This window comes from Suricata suricatta, chromosome 4 (genome assembly GCF_006229205.1).
Source record: "Suricata suricatta isolate VVHF042 chromosome 4, meerkat_22Aug2017_6uvM2_HiC, whole genome shotgun sequence".
NCBI classification, from domain to species: Eukaryota; Metazoa; Chordata; class Mammalia; order Carnivora; family Herpestidae; genus Suricata; species Suricata suricatta.
The window spans coordinates 150,220,584-150,246,435 of NC_043703.1; the positions used below are offsets into that span (position 1 = coordinate 150,220,584).

At 35.4% G+C, this 25,852-nt stretch overlaps 1 protein-coding gene across 9 annotated transcripts in view; it reads left to right on the forward strand.

The window, feature by feature from the left end:
• Positions 1–25,852, forward strand: part of PUM2 (pumilio RNA binding family member 2) — a 94,760-nt gene that overhangs the window by 40,245 nt on the left and 28,663 nt on the right. For 4 of the 9 annotated variants that reach the window (XM_029938237.1, XM_029938240.1, XM_029938242.1 and 1 more), the window contains 6 exons: positions 6,327–6,452; positions 9,242–9,384; positions 10,619–10,748; positions 19,986–20,129; positions 20,235–20,531; positions 24,655–24,891. In XM_029938237.1, the coding sequence (XP_029794097.1) occupies positions 6,327–6,452; positions 9,242–9,384; positions 10,619–10,748; positions 19,986–20,129; positions 20,235–20,531; positions 24,655–24,891 (1,077 nt within the window). The remainder of the gene's footprint in view (positions 1–6,326; positions 6,453–9,241; positions 9,385–10,618; positions 10,749–19,985; positions 20,130–20,234; positions 20,532–24,654; positions 24,892–25,852) is intronic. The other 5 variants (XM_029938239.1, XM_029938241.1, XM_029938243.1 and 2 more) reach the window with 3 other exon arrangements.

A 25,852-nucleotide genomic window follows, 5' to 3' on the forward strand; every position in this document is an offset into this window, starting at 1 on the left:
ATGGAATAAAAATGTACATATAATTATTCTCTTAATGATCTCTTTGAATTTGCCAATGTTTTGTTTAGGGTGTTTGCATCAAAAGTGTGTATATGAAATTAGTCTTCAAGTTTGTATGGGTTTTTTTTTTTTATTTTTTCAGATTTTTCATAAAAAGAATTTAGAAATATCCCCCCTTTAATACCCTGGAGTATTTCAAGTAACATTGGACCTATGGCTTTTAAAATTTGGCAGAACTTCTTTGTGAAGAAGCCATCTAGAAGACTGTGCAATTCAGTTTGAAAATCTGAATAAAATGGAAATATTTCTAAGCATAATTTACCAAAATTGACCCCATCTTTTTTTTAAACAAAGTTTATTTTGACAGGGAGAAGGCGCATGAGCAGGGGAGGGGTAGAGACAGAAAGGGGTGGGCAGGAGAGAATCCCACGCAGGCTCCGCACTGTCAGCACAGAACCTGACACAGGGCTTGAACTTGGAACCAAGATAAGGAATGACCTGAGCTGAAACCAAGAGCCAGATGCTTAACCAGCTGAGCCACCCAGGTGCACAGATTCCACCTTTAATCTTTGTTACATAGTCACTTGTATTTATTGTTGACCATCACTCTTTTTATCCAAGTTTGCCTGGTAATTTCTTGGCTGACTGATAGCCTACTTAGTAGAACAGCACTTTGCAATAGAAATATATGTGCCACACAGAGTTTTACATACTTTTTTTAGCTGTGTTTTTAAAAAGTAAAAACAATGGTAAAAGTAATTTTGATAATACTGTATTTAACCCATTATGTCCAAAATAACATTTTAAATGTGATCAATATAAAACTTACTAATGACAAATTTTACATTCTTCTGATGAAATCTTTCAAATTAGATGTGCGTTTTTCCATTTTAAATTGATCTCACTAGACTAGTCACATTTCAAGTGCTCAGTAGCTGTGTGAGGTGAGTAACCATTGCTTTTGTGTGGGTATTTTGTTTTGTATTTTTGAGAGAGAGCACGTACAAACACGTGTGAGCTAGGGAGAAAGAGAATCCCCAGCAGGCTCCACGCCCAGTGCAGAGCCCAATGTGGGGCTCAATCCTACAACCATGAGATCATGATCTGAGCTGAAATCAAAATTGGGATGTTTAACCAATTGAGCTACCCAGGTGCCTCTACAAACTTTTATAAAAGGACCAGATGGTATATATTTTAAGGTTTGCAAGACATAGGAGTTCAGTCACAACTAATCAACCCTGCTGTAGCAGCACAAAATCAGTGTTAGATGATATATGAAGGAGTATGGCTATATTCCTATAAAATTTTACTGTGGACACGAATTTGAATTTCATATAATTTTCATGTGTTACAAATTGGACTGGTCCAGAAAGAGATAATAGATAGTATATTTTCATGTTTTAACGGAGGCATCTCCATAGAGAAAGAGAAAAGAACACAGGATTGTTTAGATGCTTGGGAAATTTCTGTGGTATAGGAAATTGAGAGACAGTCCATAGGAGTAAGTTGGAAATAAACCCCATAGCCTGCAATGGGCTGCAAGAAATTCAGACACACAAGAGCCTACACGTTACAGGAATTGGAGTTTGAGTTATGCTAACCATGTGTAGTAAAGCATGCAAGGCACAAGTATAAATAAGGCTTGGTTTGAGGCCTTCATAATGTAGTTGACAGTCATGATACCACCTGATGGACAGGTGCATGTAAGAGAGTCTCTCATATAAGATAGTGTCTCAAACGAAATACTCAGTGCAAACAAGAAACTTCAGCCACAAAGCAGTCAGTCATGTAATAAGTGGTAGAATTTACACCCAAGGTATAGAAATAAGAGAATTTTAATGTTTGGGAAAGAACTTTCTAAGTTGATTCAGAATCTTAGAAGATAAAAGGGCTTATGCCATCAAAGATTTGGGCTCTTGAAACAACAAAATGATGTGAAAATAGACCACTTCAGAATCTTGTAAATAAAAAGTTCCTGGTGGGCTTCATTATTGGCTAGCTTTTACCTAGGCTGAAATGAACTGTACTGAAACTTCCGAAATCTGCCAGAACACTAAACTCCTAGTAATCAAGACTTGGAAGAGAGGAGAGAAATGAGAAGCTAAGGAGTGAAGTAGGTAATAGTGTGCAAGGCAGAGAAGACTATAAACTTTTCCTAAAGCCTTTTTGGGAAAACTCAGTGTAACAAAGATATCACTTCACCTAAATTAATTTGTGGATTTAATGTTATAGGTTGAAATTCAAATAGGATGTTTGTTTTTGATGTCTGTCTTAGAAATATAAAACCAGAAAATTAATGGAAAACTAAAGTGGAAGAGGGACTTTTAACTCTATATCAAAGGTTGCTATTATTTTCAATGATTAAATCAGTGTGGTGCTGGCCTTAGTGTATATAAGTAGGTAGTAGAGAAGAACACTTTGCAGTAGACATGTGCCTAAGGTGCAGTGGTGGGGTGGGTTTCAATTTTAATTGGAATTTCAAATTAACGATAAAAGAATGTATTTGGAAAATAGCTCTTTGAAAAAAAGCTCCAGGATAAGTGGGTCCTATTTGTAATGAGTTAAAAATTTAAATGAGGAAAAGTTATGAAAGACATTTTGCCTCTTTGATAGACAAAGGACCAAAGATGAAAACAAAATAATTTAATGCTTTATTTTACCTCTCAGATTGATAGCTCTTTAAACAGTTTGGTAGGTGCGCCTGGGCGGCTCAGTAGGTTAAGCATCTGACTCCTGATTTCAGCTGAGGTCATGATCTCATGGTTCATGAGTTCAAGCCCTGTGTTGGCCTCTGTGCTGACAGTGCACGGCCTGCTTGGGATTCTCTCACGTACTCCTCCTTCCCCCCCACCCCTCTCCCACTTGTGCTCTCCCCATCTCTCTCAAAACAAACTTTAAAAAAGAAAAGATATTTAAATAGTTAGGTAATGTCTAATTTTGGCAGGAGTGTGAATGGCATTTTTATATATTCCTGGTGGGAATATAAATTGGTACAACTTTCTTGGAGAGTAATATGGAAATATTGACCAAGAATTGATAAGTATTTTCCCATTTAAGTGAATTAAAAAAAATTTTTTTAAGGTTATTTACTTTAAAAGGAGAGCGTGAGTAGGGGAGGGGCAGAGAGAATAGACTGGTTAAATCATGTTCCTTCTGTATATTAGAAAGAATGACCTGATAGGTTATAGAAAGTGAAAAGATCACATTAAAGTGCCATTATAACTTATAAAATGTGTGACTGTATGTGTGTGTTCATTTAAAAATTGAAAATAATGTGTATACCTATGTGTATGTATAAACATAAATACAAACATTTGTATATGTACCTGTAAACATAAATCTATTTATGTATTTATGTAAACACAGTGTATTGTTTGGTGTCTAGTATGCTGTAAATCTTTCTAAATCATGAACTTAAAAACATGAAAAACATTTTTTCAACAGGTTTCATTATGTATCTAATACATTAAGTTAAACTAATTCCTTTCTTTCACATATCTGAAAATTAACTTCATATCTGCTTTATATTTCATATCTGTTTTATAATATGGGGAAAACTTAAAATTTTCCTAAAATTGAAAAATTTTGTAGGATTTAAACCAAATGCAGTAAAGATTGCAGGACTTTGACTTTCCATTTTCTAAACTACACTAGTATTTGAGATCTTAGTAGCAATCTATTTAAGTCCTAAAATATGGAATACAAAAAAATTATATCCTGGCTTTGAGATTTTGTTAGGGGTATGAGTAGGACATGAATACCACAACATCCACCATTTTCATTAGTGATAAAGATAATTTATGATAGAGCTAACAGGGAAATCTTGAAACCTTGCCTTAGGGCTTAGTTATGAATGCAACTATGAGCAAATGATTCTTTAAATACAGCAAGGATTTTACTGAATCCTTTTTGTTTTTTCAATGGTTATTTATTTTGAGAGAGAGAGTGAGCAGGGGGGGGGAAGAAAGCTAGGGAGAAGAGAGAGAATGCCAAGCAGACTCCACACTGTCAGCACAGAGCCCAAAGAAGAAATCCATCCTAAGAACTGTGAGATATGGCCTGAACCGAAGTCAAGAGTCGGATGTTTAAATGACTGGGCCACCCAGGTGCTCCTGAATCCTCTTTTATTCTTCTTTATTAAAAGCAGAGTTTGGGGGGCTCCTGTGTATCTTAGTCGGTAGAGTGTCTGACAATTTTGGCTCAGGTCATGGTCCCAGGATCATGGGATCAAGCCCCACTTTGGGCTCCGTGCTGAGCGTGGGCCTGCTTAAGATCCTTTCTATTTCTGTCTTCTGCTTGTATGTGGGTGTGTGTGCATTCTTTCTCTCTTTCTCTCTCAAATAAAAAAAAATTTTTTTAACCCAGATTTTTGGAGAGGGGGGGAAGGGAGTGAAGGTCATGGAGGAGGGCACTGTGGGGAAGAACACTGGGTGTTATATGGAAACCTTTTTGGCAATAAACTATATTAAAAAAAAAAACAACCCAGATTTTTCAGATGGTTGTTTTATGCCCAGGCAGAAATCAGTGTTGTGGGGTATGGCCACTAGTTTCAGAAATTAAATAGATAAATAAAAAGAAAAATTAAGTAGGAAATAGGTTACAGTAGAACTTTATAAGGATAAATTCTTATGATATTTTGGTTTTTTTTGGCATGTATATGTATATATGATCACTAGGTTGTTTTGAAATATATTTCGTATTATGGGTCACATTTAAAAACTGCTATAAAAAAGTTAGAATGAAGATTCTGAACCTTGATTTTTAAGGGCTAGAGCTTAAGTGCTCCTTTTGAGTACTTTTTTTTTTGAAGTTATTTATGTCCACATGCTTTTATACTCCTATTTCGCCCTCCCCCTTCTTAATCATCTTTTATTTATTTTTAAGTTTTTTTGAGTAATCTCTATACCCACGTGGGGCTCGAATTCTCCACCCTGAAATCAAGAATCATGTGCTCCTCCAGTGTAGCCAGCCATGCACCTCATTAATCATCTTGTAAATCGGACCTTTTTGAGCTCTTTTAACTTTAAATACCTTCTTTCCCATTATTTCCTCACCTTACTCGTATTTCACTTATTTTCTGGAAGAGACAACTCTCACAAGTACATACTTTACAGTCACGTGTGTGCACAGTGCTTTCTTGATACCAGTGGTTTTCTTCTCTAATAAGTACTACAAGTGAATATTTAAAGTTCTCTTCCCTCCCCTGTACTAAATTCACACTGGTATTCAGTAAATGCAAAGTGGCCTTAAAGACACATTTCTGCTTAAAGATTTTCATCATTATTCTTTTGCTTTCTGGGTAAAGTCCCAGCTGATTAACCTGACCCAGAAAGGCCTTCAGAGGTCTTCATTCTGATTAAAACTCCAATTTTGTCTTGTCCTGCCTTACAACCCCACGTTATCCTACCCACCCCTTCTGAGGCTCATTAGGTGCCCCTTCTCTCTATGCCTATAGCACTTACTCTATTGTAATCAATATGTTTTTCTCATTAGATGGATTGATTTGTGAGGGCAGATCATGTCTTCCTCACTATTGAATTCCTAGCTCATAGTTTAGCTTAATAAAGATTAAATGGAAAAAAAAAATACTAGGGCATATGGGTGGCTTAGTCAGTTAGGCATCCGACTTTGACTCAGGCCATGATCTTGTGGTTCATGCCCGGCATCGGGCTCTGTGCTAAGGGCTGGGAGACTGGAGCCTGCTTCGGATTCTGTGTCTTCCTCTCTAACCCTCCACTGCTTATGCTCTTTCTCTTTCTCTCAAAAGTAAATAGTAAGGGGTGCCTGGGTGGTCGGTTAAGCATCTGGCTTCGGCTCAGGTCATGTCTCATGGTTCGTGGGTTCGAGCCCTGTGTCGGGCTCTGTGCTGACAGCTAGCTCAGAGAGCCTGGAGCCTGCTTCACATTCTGTATCTCCCTCTCTCTCTGACCCTCCCCTGCTCACACTGTCTTTCACAAAAAAATAAAAAACATGAAAAAAATTTTTTTAAAGTAAATAGTAAGCATTAAATAAAAGGAAAAACTGTTGAACAATAGTAGTTCTAGCTCAACATTTATTATGTGCCCGTTGTGCTAGTTTTATGCAGTCCTTTCATATTTGGTATCACATTTAACTCACAAAAATCCTCTTAAGTGGTCATAAACCTATTTAATAAATGAAGAATCCTAGTATCAGGTTGTGTAATATGTCCAAGGTCACTCAGGTAATCAGAATTTGAACCATTATAGGCACTCTCCTTCCCCACTCCAAATTCGGTGTATTTTACCTATTGAAGAAGACTATACTTTACAACTTCATTCATTATTTTTCCCCTTTTTAAAATACAGCTGGTGTATTCTCAGCAGGCCTTGCTCCAGCTGCATTTGTGCCAAATCCGTATATTATTAGTGCTGCTCCTCCAGGGACTGATCCATATACTGCAGCAGGATTGGCTGCAGCAGCAACATTAGCAGGTAACTTATGTTCATCCTCGTTGTTTATTATGGATTTAGTTTTCATTTTCTTACAACCTTTATTTTTGTCTATTTCCTGGGCAATTTGAAGTTCCTAAGAAAATCTGAAACCATTACGTAGAATGAATTGAAGTTTCCAGAGAATAAGTGTACTATTTGTCCAATTTTAATGTTGTAGGAAAAAACCTAAACTTGGTAACTCTTTCCTTATGTACATAGTTGATTTCCATTTCAATTTTGTAGTTTTAAAAACCTTACAGTGTCAACCACAGATCTTCATTTTTTTGACCAATTCCTTTACCCACTGAGCCAATGCAAAGTAAAGTTACTTTTCATGCAGTAAAATGGGGTTGGTACTCTAGATACCCAGGTCAGGGAGAGTATGAGGTAAAGAGCTTCAGCAATCTTGAGAGAAGGAGTATCTAAAAAGTAAAGGTTATTGAGCAGTGTTAAAATATGCAAGTAGACTGAGGGGCAAAAAGGTGGGTGGCATGGAGTTTGAAAGAACTTACTGTCAAAACCAGAAACTGCCACTCAAAATCTAAAACAAAAACCAATACGACACAGGGTTACATGTCAGTAGTATTGCAGTAATGCTTGGGGAAAATGTTTTTAAACCCAAAGCTGTATCTCTGATTATTTATGTAGTAAGGAGAGTTGTGTACTGGTCAGACACAATCCAGTTTAGCCAAGCAAACAATTTGGTGGTCTTTTGTAGGGTTTTTGACGAAAAAGTTTTAGGTTGAGCTGATTACAGAGACAAATGAATTAGTTTTAGGCATGGGCTATATTGGTTACAGAGGCAGGAACAGGGTCCTGTCAGCCATAATGTGTGTTCTCTGGAGTGAGTCTGCTAGTTGACCGACTTTCATAACTCTAAATTATCACGATTTTTAAACTTTGTTCACTGATATGAATCGTCCCTGATGAATTAGACAATTTTAAACTTCACCTCTGGTAGTAGGTATCATGACTATAAAAGTCTTTTCCTGGGAGTTAGGGGACTTTTTTTTTTATACTCAAGACTGTTTTAAAAGCTGAAAAGAAAACCACATTAATTTCAAACTCTAGTTTGATAGCTTAGTTAGCAGACCAAAACTAATTTGTCACATTCAGTAGTTTTTAGTATTAGTATAGATTTGCATGTGATTTCATGAGGGGATGAGCTTTCTCAGTGCCATTTAATTGGATGTTAGTATGTAAAATTCTGGTGTATCATAGAATCTATGGACTTGAAAGAAACTTTAAGAAACTTACTTTTCAGATTAAGCATTCTAGGCATTCTGGACTCTGGCTTTTTAAGACCAGTGCTGTCCAATAGAAATATAATATGGGCCAGATAATGTAATTTAAAATTTTTAATAGCTACATCATAAAATTAAAATACAGATGATATTAATTTCAATGTTTGATTTAGCCCAACACAACCAAAATATTGTTATTTTAATACAATTAATATTTTAAAATTATTAATGATATTTTAAATTTTTTCCCCCACAAAGTCTTCAAAATCCTGTGTATATCATACTTAATACCACATCTCAGTTTGGGCTATCCAACTTTTTAGTTCTTCAGTACTCACAAGTGGCTTCTGGCTACTGTTTTGGACAAAGAGATTCTAGATAGATATCTGGCTCTTGTTTTGATAGTGTATTCTTCACAGATCCTGTTAACAGTTCTCATTGTAGATTTGTGCTTAAACTATTTTCAGAAATATTTTACCTTTAAATTTTTTAATGCGTTTCACTTTAGTGATTCAGTCAATTGTACTGGGCTTTATTTTCCTCCAAAACAATGTGAAACCAAGAGTTTGACTTTTTAAAATATTAAATAGATGTACTAAAATTGTTATCAGTGGACTTTTTGGCCACCTTTTTATAGCATTCAGTAATCATGACATCTTAACTCATCAGCTTAATGGTGGAACTTACTGTGCATCATGCTGTTTACTCGTATAGAAGCAAATGTTACTTTGAATAGCATATACGAGAGCAAGAACAGTTCATTTTATTTTTCCTAGTTTGCTTTCATATGTCTGTATCCCTCTCTGCTTTTATATTACCTCGTTCTTGTCTTGACTCACTGGTTCCGTTTTCATAGCCACATAAACACTGATGTTTCATTTGTTTTCATGTGATTTTCATTTGTGAGAATTGTGACTAATTCTGTTTCAAATGTGAAGAATATTTTTAATAAAAACTTTAAAAATTATTTTTGAATTCAAGGTTTACAATTCAAATAAAGTTTAGCAAGTTTGGTACAAGAATGTTCCATAGTTTTATGTTATAGGTTGCAAATAGGTAAAAGTGTTTTGTTTTATTTTTGTAATTTTTTTCAATATTCAGAAAATAGCCTTTTAAGAGAATTTGAATTGAACATCATAAATGGTTATGGTTTTATGAAGCCTAATGTTCCTGAATATAATATCTGTCTGTTTGCCTGTATCAAATCCATAAACTGGCATTCAGTAACTGTTGCGTAGATGGTTAAGCATCCTGTCAAATCATTGGTCCTCTTGACTTCAGCTTTTCCATCTCCATTAAAGCCACTGTTGTCACTCCTAAATACTTTTTCTTCAAATAATCATAACCTAAATGAGACTCCCCTACTTGAATCAGGAAAAAAAGAAAGGATATTTATATAGCAGCTATAAGTGGGCTGAGGATTATAAGGACATTTGCTTTATGTCATATACACTGTTCCTCTTTATGATCTAATGGTAACTGATTTATCTATAAAATGTAAGTAACTTTTTTTGTTGGGGGGGCGGGGTCGGGTGTGGGGTTTAGGTCCAGCAGTGGTTCCACCTCAGTATTATGGTGTTCCGTGGGGGGTGTATCCAGCCAATTTATTTCAGCAACAAGCTGCCGCTGCGGCAAACAACACAGCAAATCAGCAGGCAGCATCACAAGCCCAGCCTGGACAGCAACAGGTAGAGGCCTGCCTTCATTAAATAATACCTGAAGAGTATTTGAAATTAATGAATTCCTTGTTTTCAAAATCTGTGTCTTTTCTTTTCATCTTCCTCAGTATGTAATACACTACCTAGTATATAATTGCTATACAAGTATTGATTCCATGTTTCTTTTTTCTAATTGATATACTCTGAATTTAAAGATTTAGGTATATTCCATTTTTACATTTTTGTTACTGAAACTTGTCTTGAAATCTCTAGCAGATTTTAATTTTCTTTTCATCACGTTTCAAGTGTGCTCATGTTCCTATTAAAGTAATTGTCATTTCATTTACTTCTGGGAACTTAAATTACTAATTTAAATATTATACATTTCAGACCAGAAAAAGATTAAGGGGCACTTTATATTTTTAAGCAAGCTGGAAAAAGTTGAAAAGATGAAATATTTTCACTAATGATTAGATTTAATTTCTTAAAATGGAAAATATTTATTATAATGGTTTTGGTTAGTTTTGGGTTTTTTAAATTTCAGCTGCTTTCTTGGAACTATTTTTGATAAATGTAAAAACACTATTGATGATTTCAGAAATCTGATTTTCAAATTCTTCATACTTATCCCAAAGAAACAGCTTAATGAAAAGTGTAGTGTTACTTGGCAGTTAAATTTTATTCTAAATTTCCATTATATTTTTTTAATACTGTATTGGTGTTCTGTTGAAGCTGTCCTTTGACTCAGTTTTTGCAGATTAGACCAAGATACCATTTAATAAATTAGTTTTCAATCTATAAGTCTTCTTTGGGCAAACATGAAAATACACTATTCGAACAACACACCGTTGTGTGAGGCTTCCACAGGGGGTTCTACAGTGACTCCCTGTCCTGAATTGTTCATCTCTCTTTGTGAAATTTGTATGATCTAAAATTTTGCCATTCCCCCCAAATAAATTTCTCTTATTTCAATACAAATTTACTAAGTTAAAGAGCACAAATACTAGAAATAATTTTTCATAAAGACCTTCTAGAATCTCCGAATGTTACTTAACAGATTGTTATAGTTCTCAAAAGCCAGTGGTTGTGTTTTTGACTTTAAGTATTTTGTATTTTTTCATGCTGAATCAACATTTCATTGCATATAAATACATGGCAAGAATATCCAAAGGCAATTTACCATATGTACAGAGTTGTCCAGAATAAATTTATTTATCTGTTGTTTTATAATTTTATTTTTAAGGAAATCATTTGTCCTTTGTAGGTTCTTCGAGCTGGAGCAGGTCAGCGCCCTCTTACTCCCAGTCAGGGCCAACAAGGGCAGCAGGCCGAATCACTTGCAGCAGCAAATCCAACTTTGGCTTTTGGTCAGGGTCTTGCCACCGGCATGCCAGGTATAGTCAGTTAATTGTAGAAATTTGCATAGGTTTGAAATGTTAAATGTATTCACTCACATTTGAAGAGTGAAAAAAAGTCAAGAAATGTCTTTAAAGTCTTGCCTACCTACAATAAGTTATTTAGATGCCAGTAGTTGAAATCTATACTTTTTGTGATACAGGGATGGGAAACATGTACTAGAATTCTTAATACATCCATTTTTTCTTAACTCTTTGTTTGGCATAAACCATAGCATTTTCTCAACATAGTCCAGAATTCTTGAAGCATGCTTCAAGAAATAAAAGCACTTGGTTAGAGTTGGCATGTTAAGACAAAACCTCTATGTACTATTGCTGCTGAATAAGGTCATTTAGTTAATATGGAGAAGTTTGCAGCTAAAAATTTCCACTGTTCTATAGTATTTAGCTCATTTCTAGTAGTATAAACCATTGGTATTTATAACCTGACAGCAAGTGTCTTCTAAAATATGAAAGCCTAACGCAAAGAAAATTATAAAACTTCCTTACCACTATCACATTACAACTTTAAGAAAGGGCCAGCATTTTTTTGTGAAGTAGCTTTTCATGAAACTAGATACAAAATTACGACTTTAATAATAATGGAAGGAGGATACTTTTCTTAATCCAATAAAAGCAGCACTTACATTTTTAAAGTGAAATTTAAAGCTTTTGAATATGCTAATTTCCTATTCTGTTCTCTCCTGAAGACTCACTTTCTCAAGTATGCTATTTTTTCACTTTTAGTATATGAATAATTATTCCTAGAACCATATGCTTATAAATGAAATGTGAGTTTCAGTTTCCATTTAATTGTAATGTAGTTAAATTTCCTATTCAGATCATTTAGGAAACGCATTTAATTTATCAGAAAATATATGTGATTGAGGGTTTCTTTTATGTGTTAATGTGTGGCTGAAGGCTTCTGTATGTTATTTAAAAATTTCTATATCGATTGCATTCATTCTATTTTGAGATTCTAACGTCTGATTTCATCGTCTTGTCTAGCCGACTGACGAAAGAGAAGATGTTAATACTACAGTCCCTGAAGTACAAACGATAATAGAACGGGAGTGTTCTCATTATTTTCTTTTTAACTCCAGCTATGTACTTGCTTCAGAGAAGCTGCTTTTCCTGAAGTTGTAGACATGTGGAAGGACATGGAGAGCTAAAAGGACCTGAGCTGATGAAAGTTTATGAAAGATAATGCTAAGACAGCTCTGCGTTCCTCTATCTACCCCACACATCCTTTAAGCCCCTGCCTCCATGATTCCTTAGCAGTAACTCAAACATTAACTCCGTAACAATTGCAAAGTAAGACGTCCTCTTTCCATCCTTCTTCTTTTTCTCAATTCTTGGTGTATTTCACCATTTTGACTATGTCCAACTCTCCAATTTCTCTCTGTCATTATACTACCTTCTGTGATGTTTTATTTTCCTGGCTCTTCTACCTTCTTGATTACTTTTATCAGTTTCCCTTACCTCTGTGTATATCCTTAAACATGGAAGACAGTGTATCTTAGTGACTAGATACTTTGGAATCAGATATGCCATAATTCTGTACAACCTAATTGCAGGATGTTGGCCAATTTTTCTCTTTGAACTTCAGTTTCAATATTGGAACAGTAGGTACTTTACTTTTTGGGGGTGGTGTACATCTTATTTCATCATTTCTGCTATCATTCCTATTCCAGTAAACTAATGAGTTTACACCTACATCTTGGATTCTTTTATTTGAACACCTAATATATTTCTGCTTTTGTATCAGACAGTACCATGTGTATGTTCCAGATACTCTTCAAAATTCAGTGTCCAAAAAAAACCACCAATGAACTCCTCTCTCCTAGATTTACTTTGTTTTACTATTGGTTCCATTGTCCTCTGTAATTAGAAACTTTTGGCTTCAGCCTCAGACTCCTCCTCAACTCTTTTTCTTCTGTGCTTCACATTCAATTTCTTTTTCATTTGTTCTATTTTTTCAGCCTCTTTCTGGGCTTTCCACTAATTCTGTCTACCTCCAATCTCTTATATTCATTTCATCTCTTTTGGTTTATTTCTTTATCTTGAGAGAGATGGAATCCTAAACAGACTCTGCACGCCTAGCCCAGAGCCCGACATGGGGCTGAATCTCAGAAATCATGAGATCATGACCTGAGCCGAAGTCAAAGAGTCAAACGCTTAACCAACTGAGCCACCCAGGCGCCCCTCATTTCATCTTATTATTCTCTTTTCAGTTAACCTTTCAAAAATACAGGTTAGTTTTATACCATTCTGGTTCTTAATATTTTCAAAAAAAAATTGAGAGAGTGTGAGAGGGGGGAGGGCCGGAGAAAGGGAGACACAGGATCCAAAACAGTCTCCAAGCTATCCAGTGCCAGGACTCAGACTGAGGAAGAGTGAGATCATGACTTGAGCCAAGTCAGACACCCAACTCACTGTGCCACCCAGGTGCCCCTTAATATTTTAAATGCTCTTGTCCCAAACTACCTGATAGATAGCATCTCTCCATAGTCCTTTGCTATACTACTGGCCGAAAATACTTGTACTTTTTATGCTTCTAGCGTTAGCTATTGGTTTTTAGCTTAATACCATTTTAGACATTTGAAGGAAAATTGGGATCGAGGTTTTTTTTGGTTTTTTTTTGTTTTTTTGGGGGGGGATCGAGTTTAACATTTTTCTTTTTTTAACTCTGATTTCCAAACATTTTGTAATTCTTTCTCATCCTTCAATATCCATTGCATGAAACCTTCCTGATCTTTCTTTCCCAGTGTGTTTTCATCAGTAACTACTACTCTTGCACCTTTCTTTAGTACTTCTGTCTGTCTTGCATTTCATTTACCTATTTGTGATTTATTTTCTCAATTCTGCCCGTTTTACCATGTTAAAGGGAGAAAATATCTTAACATAGAACAGCATTTTCTAGTTCCCCTTGAGGTTTGTAGATCTTGTCTTAAAACAAAGTGACATCTTAGAATTAAGGAGGGGTGCCTGGGTGGCTCATTGGTTAGGTGTTCAACTTTGACTCAGATGATGATCTTGTGGTTTGGGAGTTTAAGCCCTGCATTGGGCTCTCTGCTGTCAGCAGAGCCTGCTTTGGATCTTATGTCCCGTTCCTTTACTTTATCCCTTTCCTGCTTGCATGCTCACTCACTTACTCTCTCAAAAATAAACATTATTAACATTTAAGGATATAGTATATTACCCCCTCTACTAGATTGTATGGTTCTTGAGTGTGGGGACCATGTCTTTTTTTTTTTTTTTAAGCCCCTGTGTCTCATCAGACTGTCTGAATAAAGAAAGATAACAGTAGAAATTAGAAGTTTAGAACTAAATGATTATGAAAATTCTACAAATTTAAGCTTTTCAACTACACCTAAAACAACACAGGAGAAGAATATAATAGGCTGAAATGCATACATTGGAAAATAAGTTTCTACCTAGGAACTATAAAAGGAAGAGAATAAACCCAAGGAATTTGTAAAAGGAAACCAAATAATAAAGATGCGAGCTGATGTGAATGAAATAGATGGCAAACGTACAATTAGAAGATTTATATTATCCCTAAAGTTATTTCTTTTATAAGACTAATAAAATTTGTAATCCTCTGGCTCATCCAAAAGTTTAAAACAAGGCAGAAATAACCAATAGAGAAAAATTAAATTCTCATTGGTGTTTATTAGTAATAATTTCACATTACCAAATTAGGAAAATAGATAAAATGTATAAATAACTAGAAAAATGTAACCAAAACAGACTTGAGGGCATGTAAAAAAATCAAGGTTCTGTTAATGTTAAAGAAATAAGCAATAACAATTTTTCCCATAAGGGAATTTAGGGATTTTAGGCCAACAGAAAACTTCAGTGTTGGAAACCAGGTATTCAAGGTTGGAATAATTCCAACTTTTAAGATCATTGAAAATAGAAAAAGAGGGTGTGCCTCCCAGGTCATTTTATGATATTAGTAGAATCTAAATACTAAAATCTGTCATATTTAATGCTATCCTTATCAAATACCACCAATATTTTTCACAGAGCTAGGACAAACAATCCTAAAATTTGTATGGAATTAGAAAAGACCCTGAATAGCCAAAGCAATCTTGAAAAAGAAAAAGCAAAGCTGGAGGCATCAGAATTCCAGACTTTAAGTTATATTACAAAGCTGTAGTCATCAAGACAGTATTGTTCTGGCAAAAGCAGACACACAGATTTGTGGAACACAACGGAAAACCCTGTAATAGACCCACAATTTTATGGTCAATTAATCTTCAACAAAGCAGGAAAGAATATTTAGTGGAAAAAAGACAGTCTCTTCAACAAATGGTGTTGGGAAACATGTAGATGAATGATCCTGGACCACTTTCGTATACCATACACAAAAAGAAATTTAAAATTGATGAGAAACCTAAATGTGAGATAGGACTCCATCAAAATCCTAGAGAACACAGCAGCAACCTCTTGGATATGAGCTGTATCAACTTGTACTAGACACGTCTCCAAAGGCTTGGGAAACAAAAGTGAAAATGAACTACTGGGATCTCATCAAGATAAAAGCTTTTGCACAGCATAGGAAAACAGTCAACAAAACGAAAAGACAACAAGAAGAAGACATTTGCAAGTGACATAGCTGATAAAGGATTAGTGTCCAAAATCTATGAAGAATTTATTAATCCTGACACCCAAAAAGCAAATAAATAATCCAGGAAGAAATGGGGAGAAGACATGAATAGGTATTTTTCCAAAGAAGACATCCAGATGGCTAACAGATAACGTGAAAACGTCCTCAGCATCACTCATCATCAGGGAAATACAAATCAAAGCCACAGTGAGGTATCACCTCACACCTGTCACAATGGCTAAAATTAACACAGGAAACAACAGATGTCAGCTTGGCTACAGAGAAAGGGGACCCCATTTGCATTGTTGGTGGCAGTGCAAACTGGTGCAGCTACTTGAGAACAGCATGGAGGTTTCCCAACAAATTAAAAATACCACCCTGGGGTGCCAGTTGGTCGAGCATCTAACTTTTTTTTTTTTATTAAGTTTTAAAAAAATGTTTGTTTTTGAGAAAAAAAGGGAGACACAGAATCCAAAGAAGGCTCCAAGCTCTGAAAGGTCAGCACAGAATCTGACACGGGGCTTGAACTCACGAGCTATGAGATCATCACCTGAGCTGAAGTAGGACACTTAACCGACTGAGCCACCCAGGCGCCCCAGCATCTGTGTCTTGATTTCAGCTCAGATCATGACCTCAAAGTCGTGGGATTGAGCCCACCATGGGGTTCTTCCTGAGCATGGAGTCTGCTTAAGATTTTCCCTTTCTCCCTCTGCTCCTCTCCCCATCTCATGTATGTTCTTTCTCTCCCTCCCTCCTGCTCCCCCCCCCCAAATAATAATTAAAAAAAAAAAAAAACTACCTTGCAATCCAGCAGTTAGCTCTTTTCCCAATCCAGCTGTACTAGTTATTTACTCAAAGGATACAAAAATACAAATTGAGAGGGTACATGCACCGAGTGTTACGCTAAACAATATAAGTTTGAAAGACAGATACCATATGATTTCACCCATAATGTGGAATTTAAGAAACAGAATAGTTGAACATAGATGAAAGAAATAAAAAGAGAAGGGAGCAAACCATAAAAGAGACTCAAAGCAAACCGAGGTTTGTGGGAGGGGCGGTGTGTGGGAGGGTGGGCTAAGTGAGGGGTGGGTATCAAGGACGGACTTGTGATGAGCACTGGGTGTTCTATGTAAGTGAAGAATCACTGAATTTTACTCCTGAAACCAATATTACGCTATATGCTAACTATCTAGAGTATTTTTTAAAAACTTGAAACACCAAGAATAAGAAAGTAAAATAAACTTAAATGCTAAAAATCATATCTGGGGTGCCTGAGTGGCTTAGTTGGTTTTGTCCAGCTTTGGCTTAGGTTGTGATCTCACAGTTCATGAGTTTGAGCCCCATACTGAGCTGTCTGCTGTCAGCACAAGACCTACTTCAGATCCTCTGGTCCCTCTCTGACCCTCCCCCGGGGTTCTCTTTCTCTCAAAAGTAAATATTAAAAAAAATAAACTTGTCAAAGATTATACAGAAAAGGACAATTACAAGTTGATTACTAAATTTTAAATTAAATATTAACACAGCCAGGTGTAGCAGCATGTAAGCAGGATAACACAATATGATGAACAAGTTGGTTTTATCCCAAGAATTCAAGAAGTTTAGAAAGTCACATAGTGTAATTGCCACATTCAAAGATTGAAAGAAAGCAATCACAAGAACTATTCAAAAGATGCAAGAAAAGCATAATGAATTTATATACTGAACCTAATAACAAACCACTTCGGCAAATTAGGATTAGAAGAGAATCTCCTTAGTATGCTAAGGCGGGAATTGACACCCCTCTACCCCCAAATGGATAACAAACTTCCGCTTTAGGTGGAATTTTAGAAGTCTTTTTTTTTTTTTTTTTTTTTTTTTTAAAGACTGAGAACAAGACAAGGATTCCTTTCAGCATGTTAGAGATCCTAGCCAGTACTATAACATGAGAGAGAAACGAGAAAATCCTGTAAAGAAAGAACTAAAACTGTCATTATGAAAAGACACATTTATGTATTAGATGAATCTTTAGGGAAAGTATTTGAATTAACATTAAGGCTTTTGGATATGAAAATCAATTTAAAAATACTTTCTGGGGGCACCTGGGCAGCTCAGTTGTTTAAGTGTCCGACTTTGGCTCAGGTCATGATCTCCCAGTTAGTGAGTTTGAGCCCTTTAGCAGGCTCTGGGCTGACTACTCAGAGCCTGGAGCCTCCTATGGCTTCTGTCTGTCTGTCCCTGCCCTTCCCCTGCTCACTCTCTCCTTCAAAAATGAACATTAACAAAAATTAAAGACTCTTCTGTTAACAGCATACTGTTTGAAAATGAAAAAATTTAAAGATATTTATGGTAGTAGCAAGTACTTAATCTAAGTAAAAGTATACATGATTTCTGTGAGAAGCCGCTGCTTATACATTAAAGGAGACTAAAGAGATACATTCGGACAGCTCAGCATTTAAAATTTTTGAAGTGTTTAATGTTTTTAATGTTTTTATTTTTGAGAGAGGCAGTGTGCAAGTGGGGGAGGGGCAGAGAGAGAGGGAGACACAGACTCTAAAGCTGGCTCTGGGTGCTGAGCTGTCAGCACAGAACCCAACCTGGGGATCGAACATAGGAACTGCAACATCATGACCTGAGCTGAAAGTCAGGCACCCAACCAGTTGAACCACCCAGGCTTTCCTGAACAGCTCAGCATTTTAAATAATGTCACTTCTCCCTATAGTTTCAGTACATATCCAATTAAAATTCCTAACAGATTCTTTTTTATGGTATTTTGAACAGCTGAGAAAAAAATTTAGTGAAAATGCAAAGGGTCCATCAAGATTAAGGCACAATACTCTTAAAAGAACAAAATTAATGAGTAAAAAGACTTGCTCTGTTCTGACTTGCTCTGGTAGTAAAACTAATTCTAAACCTACAGTTAAATTATTGCTGGGAGATGGGGCGCCTGGGTGGCTCAGTTGGGTGGGCGTCCAACTTCAGCTCAGGTCATGATTTCACAATTGTGAGTTCGAGCCTCACATTGGACCCTGTGCTGACAGTTCAGAGCCTGTAGTTTGCTTTGGATTCTGTGTCTTTCTCTCTGCCCCTCCTCATGCTCTTTGTCTCTGTCTCTCTCAAAAATAGCTAAACATTAAAAAAAATTTTTAATAAATGCCTGGAGAGAGAAACCAGTGGGACCGAATAAAGACCCCCCAAAATGAAATCCCCAAGAAAGGACACCTAGTCGCAAAGAAACAGAACAAAACAGTAGGAAGGAATGACTTGTTTTACAAATAAGATGAAATAAAATTGGTTGTTTTGGAAACAAAATGAAATTGAAGCCCTGCTCTGTCTTGTGTTCAATAACTCCTTCAATTGGATTTTAGACATAAATGTGGAAAGTGGACTTTTAAGGCTATTAGACGATAACATAGGGAAATTTTGTTATAAAAATAAAGGAAATAATAAATTTGACAGTTACCTCAAAATTCACCATAAAGAGAATAGACTGTCAGGCTAGGGATGGAAAAAGATAATTGCAATGTATTAAAACTAAATAACTTTGGATACGACATATATATTTATAAGCCAGTTAAAAAAGGCAGCCCAGTAGGAAAATGAGTAAAAGACTTGAAAAAGGGTCTTACAACAATAGCATATGAATAGATGCTCAGCTTCTTTAGTATAGGAAAAGGAAACTAAAAACCACAACAAAATATTTCTGCATATCTTCCAGATCTGTCAGATTTTAAAGTCTGAGAATATAAAGTGTTAAAGTTGTAGGGAAGTAGGGACTCATACTGAGGTAGAAAGAGTGTGCATTTACCCATTAAGTGTGTTAGCTACTTAGATACATACAAGTCTTGGAGTAGAGAAACAACTACACATTGCACACCAGGATACCCGTACTAAAATGTTTATAAGCAATACTGATGGCAGTGTCCCTAAATGGGGGGAGCAGTGTAAATGTAGAACACATCAATGCATTTTGGTATCCATCCAATGAACTGCTATACTAATGGAAATAATGGAAATAGATATCTGTATACAAATGTATATCTATATACAAATATATCTACTTGAAAAATTTTAAATCCTCCAATCCAAATGAGTATTAAGGAGGGAGACATTTGTGGGTAGTAGAGTAGTGTATATGTAGTGTATAGGCACCCCTATATCATGATTTTTAAATGGTTGCTTACAAATGAAAAGCTAAGGGAATGCTGCTAATGAAGCTGTTGGTTTAGAATTTTATTAAAATTGCATAATAATCTATTCTTTTGGTGTTCTACCTCACAGCCCTTAGTTTTTCCACCTTCCTTTCATAACTAATAAATATTTTTCAAAGGTCAGTGCTTGATAGCCTATAGTTTATATATCAAAGAAGATACCTTGTCATTTTGTAGTTTGTAAATGGAAGGCATCTCTTAAAATTTCTAGAAAACAACACATTTATTTACACACGATTACAGTTTCATACATTTAGTAAGTACAACAATCTTCAAAAGTGTTAGGTTTTCATATCATTGTTTAAGGATTTTATATTAATAGTATATAATTATGTTTTCTGGTTGATAAAAATAAATGCAAGGGAAAATAAATATGCGTGTTTTCTATATTAAATGTTCTCAATAGTAAACATTTATTTTAATATTATTTAGGCTATCAAGTACTAGCTCCAACTGCCTATTACGATCAGACTGGTGCCTTAGTGGTTGGCCCTGGAGCAAGAACTGGCCTTGGAGCTCCAGTTCGTTTAATGGCTCCAACACCTGTTTTAATCAGTTCAGCAGCAGCGCAAGCTGGTAAGTGCATCTGATGTTTTCAGGGATATTTTTCTGGTGTTGTTTGAGATATTTTAGAAATCGTCTTTTGGGTGGTTTTAATTTATTTATTAATTTATTTTCCAGCAGCAGCAGCAGCAGCAGCAGCTGGAGGAACTGCAAATAGTCTTACAGGCAGCACAAACGGTCTCTTTCGGCCACTTGGCACTCAGCCACCGCAGCAGCAGCAGCAGCCACCGCCGCCAAGCACGAACCTGCAGTCCAGTTCATTTTATGGGAGCACTTCTTTGACCAGCAGCTCCCAGAGCAGTTCTTTATTTTCTCACGGACCTGGCCAGCCCGGAAGTACATCGCTCGGCTTTGGAAGCAGCAGCTCTCTGGGTGCTGCTATAGGCTCAGCTCTCAGTGGATTTGGTTCATCAGGTAAGCTGCCTTCTTAGGACGAGTGTACTCTGCTAAGTGGACATGAGGGATGTGTATGTTTTTAATATGACGATAAATAGTAGCTTGTGTAGAAAGGACAGGAATAAAATACCGGTTTATTTAATTTTGTAGGAAAAACACTACCACCTGCAAATCTTTAAACATTTATGAATGTTTAGCTCATTTCAAACAGCCCATCTTTTATTCTGATATAATACACTTTCCCCGGCTTTAAGAACTGTAATTTTTGTCCTGGTAAGATTTGTTTGGAGCAATGTATTTTAAGCTAATTACTAGTTCTCCCTTATTATGTACAAAATATTGTTTGAGGAAGGAAATATCTTGCTACCTTAAATTTCCAGTGTTTTAAAATAATAATTGTCTTTTTGGTGCCTAACAGACGGTTTATTCTTATTATATGCTAGTGGTTCATTATGGTTTTATTTGGTATAATATATGAAATTAAAGTGCACCGAAATGTTCTGTTCAGAAGCCCCTAAGAAACAATCAATAAGCTTACCTTTTAGACTAAATAAATTAGCCTTAATCATTAAAACTTCATTTAAAAAATTTGTTCCCGTATCCTCGTTATATATATAATAAGTTTTTAATTTGAAATAGCTTCACAAAAAAAATAATTTTACACAGACAAACTGATTTTGTAATAGAGGAACAACCAGATAATATCAGAAGAGGCTCACATTGACTTCCTGTTGACATATCTGAAGTTTCCAGAGTATTCAGGAAACAGTCGGGAAAAAAAAGGCTTACCCTAGTTCTGTTGGTACAATTAATGGCAACCTTTTCTTCAAGAGGGGCAGGACAGTTTATTCAGGTTTTCTATTTTTGTAAAGTCCTAGAATCTTTAATACCTGCTTCTCGCCTGTTTTCCTACCACATTAAATTATTTTCCGGTGTGGAAAATGGCAAAACTAACATGGGCCAGTTCTTAAAAAGAGTGTTTGCTGGTTTTCCAAGGAAGTAACTTCTGAACTTTCAACATTCATATTTGTAAGAGGAATGATCTAAAGTCGCTATAAACTTAGATGCAGAATTCTTTTTTGTTTCAATGAAATACAATAGGGAAATATTATACTTGCCTAACACCAAACTACCTAAAGATGGGCACAAGAACTTCTGAGGGAAAAAACTAATGAACTTGGAGAGTCTTCAATCTTTTAATTTTCCTACTTGAATTTTTCATTTTTTTGGAGTTCGGTATTTTTATCTCTCCCCAGGCACTCCCATCGGACTCATTTTTTGCTCCTTGACAAGCATTTTCTCCATATACCCAACATGCTGAAGAAAACTGAAAGAACATAAAACTTAAAAGATAAACTTTATAGGAATGACTAGTTTCTAAACTAGAGATTATAGACTCTAAATACTCCAGGAAAAATAGAAAAAGAGCTTTGATAAACCTCATTTTCCCTTTTGTAATAATATATGCCACTGATGGTCTGGGATGGATTTCTAGGCTCCCTTACCCATTTCTTTCAAATTCCCATTTGTCTCATAGTTGTTAAGGTTATTCACCCCAGCATTCAGGAACTGGTTGGCATGAGCATTTTGTTCCCTACAGATGATTCCTACAGATGCCTCCTTCCCCAAAACTCATCTTCTTCATGCCTCTGAACATGGCTTACTCAGTTCTGACTACTGATCTGAATACCTCTGTTTTACCTTGCTTCAGAGGTCATTGGCAATTGTCACCGTGGATGCCAGTAAATAGTCTGACCATCTTCTCCTTCCTCTTGGACATTTTGTGAAAGTTCAGTCAAGTGCTGCACCAGGGTACCCTTAAAACAAGCCTACCCATTGCCATTTCACATTATGGCAATTCTATACCTGTATGAAATCTAAAACACATACAGAATCCTATAAACAGTTCTTCTCTTACCTATATGATGTAGTTATTAACACTTACAAGTGTTATGCCCCACCTTATAACACAGCTGGGAAGCTTAGTCATTGTAATATGATGATTTAAATCAACCTTTCTATGACCCATTACTTGGAAAGTGTTGTTACAATTGAAAGTTGGTAATTTAACATTTTAATACAGTTGATAAATGATTAGTGACTCCATTGTTGGTCTAGCCTTTTAGATCTTTTAGGTATCCTCTGTTTCTTATTTCATAGTCCCACTGTTGCAGATAATTTAGGCATATAGTAAAAGTTAAGGAGCCAGCTTGTTTAGAATTAACGTTATTTCTGAATTATTTTTAAATGTTTGGCTTGGCTTTTCCTTTTTGGAGGAAAATAATACTTCATGTGTCAAAACTCTGGTTTCTTTGGTTATTTGCCAGGGGAATGACGTGCTAGTGCTCTCATTAGAGAGCTGTTGTCTTTTTCCTTGTCAGTCAAATTGTTTTCTGAAATAAATAGGGATTTTAAGTGTAGTCCTGTTCTTAGAACAATCACTTTGACAGTGTCCTTTTAAATTAACATAGTTAATGTAGCATATGTTGACAATTTTGCTAAAAGCAATTCTAGAAGAGGTGGTTATTACATTAGTGTTTATGTTTGGTTTTTGTTATTAAAATACATATAGTTACATAGTATTTTCTTATTGAATGGTATCTTAAAGTGTGCAGTTTTCAATAAAACATATTAGTGTTTCAGAAACCACACTGCTTGGTATTAAAGGTTGACTAGTGTTTTTTATATTTTGCCTCATACAGTAGTGTGAGCCTGGTGTTTTTCCTTTATAAGAGTCTTGAATTTGGCAAAACCAATGTAATTGTTTGCTATCTGTATGATAAGCTTAACTTGGTCTACCCATTATGTGCTCTGCTTAATTTCTCTCTTAATTTTTCATTATGCTCTAATGACCTATTTGTAATTGACTTGTGATTAGAAAACCGAGACCTAATAGAAATTTTAAAATTCTTTTTAAAGATGTTACCATATTGGTCCGAATATACAGCTTGTTCTTTAAAAACTTGACAGGTTAAGAAATCTAATATGAAATTCCCTTAGGTATAAAAGATATGCAGTTAAAATACAAACAACAAAAGGCTAGTGTTTAGAAATAAGAAAGAAGCACTTGAAAATATGGGCTATAAGCAAGACTTAAGATTTGCGAGTTTTGGACAGCCCTTTTAAACACTTGGTAAAAGACTTTGATTATCCAGATATGTTGATTAACAGATCTTGGGTTACTTTTTCGAGCATGCATAGCTACATGGTAATGTGGTTCTACCATTTTTTAAATTATTTGTAGAGTGCTTAAGGAAAAAAAGGACTAGAAGGTTGAATTAGGAATTAAGTAAAAAGAATTTTGTATGTAGTTCAGGAAGATATGTGATATAAGATAATTGTATATTTAAGTGGTGGGGGAAAGGCTGATTAATCTTCACTTGAGTAAAGGGTTCATAAGACCAGTAGTAGAATCTCAGGAATAGGAGATCCTGAGGGGTAAGTGAAAGCATACCTTTGGTGTGATAACAGTAATGAAAGCCATCAACTTTCTAAAAGGAAGTTTACTTTTTCATATATATTTTATAGCTTAGTTGCTGAAGGATAGGAAGAATGTGTAATTTGAAAAGTGCTGAGAAGTTAGTTGCCATCTCTATTTCACAACTGACTGATATTCGGGCCAATATGGACTTAAAGGACTATGGTTTGAACACAAGCTAGAAGCCAAATTCAATGTGAATGGTGAGGGAAATGTATGAATAATCTTTGTATCAGTGTAATACTTCCTTGGCATTGAGTTGAAGTGTAAGAACCTGATTCCAAAGATTAGGGCACTACCAAAATTTAACTTTATTGGAATTTAATCTCTGGCATCTTCTAAAGCAGATACCTTACAATTGTAGGGTTTATAAATCATACCAGGGTATTAAAGCACAGTAATCATATGTGTCAATGGTAAATATGTGTGAAACAATAAACATATGAGTGCTCTGTTAAGTATTTGGTTACTTTATTGGGGTGCATTTATACCCTTTTATGATTAATAACGTAGTTTATATAGTTATCACAGTAATTATCTTCTCCATAATGTTTCTAAAAATAATTATTGTGATCACTTCTGTTATTTCCCAGCAAGAGTTGGGGATAGGTTTTATTCAGTTAACACTGTATGTAATTAGGGTTTTTTTTATTTCTTCTTCAGTTGGCAGTTCTGCAAGTAGTAGTGCCACAAGGAGAGAGTCTCTATCTACTAGCTCTGACTTGTACAAAAGATCTAGTAGCAGCCTAGCACCCATAGGGCAACCATTTTACAATAGTCTGGGATTTTCCTCCTCTCCAAGTCCAATAGGCATGCCTCTGCCAAGCCAAACTCCAGGACATTCACTTACGCCACCGCCATCACTTTCATCACATGGATCCTCATCCAGTTTGCATTTAGGTAAAAAAAAAAAAACAAAACCCTTTTTATTTGTATGTATACATGTAAGTGTGTTTGTGTGTGTGTTTATAATATATGTAAAATATTTAATGTTGGATAAAACATGCCAAATTGCTTTTGCTTTTAGATATTAGCCTTTTGAAAAAGTTCTACTTTCGTGAAAATTCAAAGTGAGGGTCTAATGTACAGTAAGGTAAAGACCCCTATTGTATATCTTATGTTCATTTTATGAAATACAGTGGTGTGTTTTTTGTCTGTGCTTTTGATTTGTGTGTGTTTTAGATCATCTGAGAAGTCAACTGTTTAAACATGATAGTAAAAGAAATTTCACTGTCGAAAGTTTTTGCACATCTAAAGGAAAACATTAGCCACTTAGCTCTCGACTTCAAATAGCTTAGTACAGTGGTTTTTTCTTTGGCCTTTGAATGCCTGGCCATTTTACCAAAGGGTGTATCAGGGTATTTGAATTTAGTATGTTTGTGAGATAGAGAATCTTATCGGTTTGGTCCATATACTTTTGAATATGTCATTAGTTTAAAAAAAATGTTTTAAGTTTGATATATCCTTGAATTTAGAGAATTTAGAACTTTTATTTGTATCTTTATATTAAAATTGCCCCCACCCCAAGATTATTGAGTTGGTGGTTACCGTTTGTCTTTTCCAGGAAGTATTTATTCATGTAGGTAACAGCACATATTTGAAGAGATTTTGAGTATCAGACTGTGTATGAATCGTTGTCTCTTCAAGGAAAGTAGTTCACTGAAAATAGATTTTGTTTTTTTTATAATTTTTAGTTATCTTAATTAATTAAAACTGAGAGATTTTTTTTTATTTCTTTGTGCTTAGATTTAAATCAGCTTGTGATTTAAAAAGAAATGTTGCTGTTATTAGCAAATAGAAGTTAGTGATTATATTTGACCCCCCCGTCATAAATATATATCAGTTTTTTCTTAAAGCTCAT